The 2,269-nt window shown below is 38.3% G+C and overlaps 1 protein-coding gene across 1 annotated transcript; it reads left to right on the forward strand.

Moving 5' to 3' along the window:
• Positions 1 to 1,505: 1,505 nt before the first annotated feature.
• On the forward strand, positions 1,506 to 2,263 carry LOC105315812 (uncharacterized; the record flags this gene model as incomplete). Its single annotated transcript, XM_011410566.2, has 2 exons — positions 1,506 to 1,826; positions 1,897 to 2,263. Coding segments are annotated over exons 1-2 (638 nt in total), but the record flags the coding sequence as incomplete, so codon positions are not given.
• Positions 2,264 to 2,269: the final 6 nt, after the last annotated feature.

Genomic DNA, 2,269 nt, shown 5'->3' on the forward strand with positions numbered 1-2,269 from the left:
CCATGGGTCAGAGCTACTACGCGTGTAAGATGCCCGACCAATTTTGTAGCAGCCAGTTTTGGAACAGCTCAGAAGTGATGTGGAGCCCTTTTTTAGCCGGCCAAATGCAATTTCTTGCTTTTTGCCACTTGGTCCTCCATTGACATAGTCCATTGATATGTTGAGTGGTATTTGGTCTCCTTCTGAGACTGTAGTAGTTGTTCTAAGGTTACAATTCTTCACAGGTGAACAGCCTTTGAACTTGGGCACAGCTGCAGATGAAAAGAGAATGGGATAATGCGATACTGCATGTGTGCAAATAGGAACTTACCCATTACAATGAGATTAAAAGTATCAATGCCGCCATTACCATAGCTGCACTGATAAACCCCTTCATGCTGTGCTACGACTGTTTGAATACTCATTATATCTCCATTAGTCAAAACACCTGCTGAGTACTTATTCCCTCCATTATTATTTGTATAAGACCAGACACTAGAAAAAGATGAGCACTGGAATTGTGCTCTCTGCCCTGTTCCTCCTTGCTTGTGGACATCAACATTTTCTGAAGAGAAAAATAAGATAATTTAGAAGAAAGGCTATATTACAGAGACTTACTGCCTCCCATGCATATTCCAGTAGCTATACTAAGAAATAGAAAAAGGCAACATTTTACTGCAAATTCAGCCATACTCTATGTATATACTCTTGTCTAGTCTACATGGAAAGAGGAATACATTTCATATCACTAGCAGTCTAGCACTTACTTTTGACAAATGCTATACTACAGAACAAAGCAGCCTTTTTTATACAAATTCTATGCAATGAATACAATTAATACATCCTGTATAGCTATGATAGTACGGTGTGCATACTAGCTTTACTATTGTAGCTTTGAGAAGTAAGTTTAGGCAGTTAAAAAATCTTATGAAAAGATTAATAAAACTATTCTCCTTCAAGGAATAAGAAGTTAAAGCTTATAGCTATAATTACTATATTAAAATCTACAACTTTTCTAATAGAATTAGAAGCCTGCATGCAGTTAATCTAGCTTATGAGTTTTAATGGGAGCAGAATAAACACATCTTAAACTTACTTCATGGTCAGTTTTGTCAGCTTTCAATCCATCAGGCAACGTTAACTAGAAAGCGGAGGAATAGAAGAAAAATCAGATTCTATTAGTCTAATAGCAAGAATGACACAGCATGACACTGCAGGAAATTCCAACATTGCATCACTAACATATTATCTTAGGAATGTTAGACATATCCTGAGTTTAGCTTAGTGTAGAATAGCATGCACGACCTTCATTTCCCGCACATTATTTGACTAAATTGACTATACAAGGTCATAAAGGTATTCCCCTCAGTCTGTCACCTTATTAATCAAATGACAAATTGGAACCATGCTGACCTCTCACAATGGTGTTGGCATGACTGGAATTGACAGGACAGAAGCTTTTACAGCATCATGATCATTATCACTACTGCACATGATAAACTAATCCCACGTTAATTATTATTACATTGTACAGGGCACGTGATTGATATGCTGTTGTCATAGTTACTGGTACACAATGGAGTCTTGTGTGAGGTTTTCATTATCACCCATTGTGTCAAGAGCGCCTTTTCTCTCTTCATCGACATCAAAAACACTAGCATCTACTGGACAGAAACAGGTCTTTGAGTTTTTAGAGAAAAGGAGACTTCAGTATATTGTTAGGCAAGTCAAAATGAAGTCGTCCACAGCAGCAAAACAGCAGAAAGAAGGAGGGGCTGGCGAGAGTAGCGGGGGCGAGCTCGCCGCGCCAATTCAGGCGGGAAGATATCGTTTGTGTTTGGAAAAGGGTAAGTTTTACAAGTGTGATAATGGGATTTCATAGAGTAGTGAATAAAATTATTATTATTATTATTTTAGAACCTGATAAATTTGCAGAGCACATAGTAGTTAAAGCAAAGGCCAACATTAAAACTAAGAGAAAGAGAAGGAAAAGACAATCACCTCCTCCGCCATCACTTCAATCAAGAACGACAATGGCATCAATATCAGAGCAATCAAGACCACAAAAACTGACATCGACCCCAAGACTAAATTCATCATCATCTACCCACCAGCATCAAATCAGTATCCTATCAGATCAATCATTAACATCAACAGGAGGAGTGAGCAGCACAACAAGACACAGCATATCACGAGATCAGGATCTAGTAAGACAATTGTACTATAGTCCACTCTACCAGCAAGTGCGAAGAGAATGGAGGGACACTATAGCACACAAGCAGATGCAAAA

The sequence above is a fragment of the Amphimedon queenslandica genome, unplaced genomic scaffold (genome assembly GCF_000090795.2).
Source record: "Amphimedon queenslandica unplaced genomic scaffold, v1.1 AMPQUscaffold_7905_Cont20148, whole genome shotgun sequence".
Classification (NCBI taxonomy): Eukaryota; Metazoa; Porifera; class Demospongiae; order Haplosclerida; family Niphatidae; genus Amphimedon; species Amphimedon queenslandica.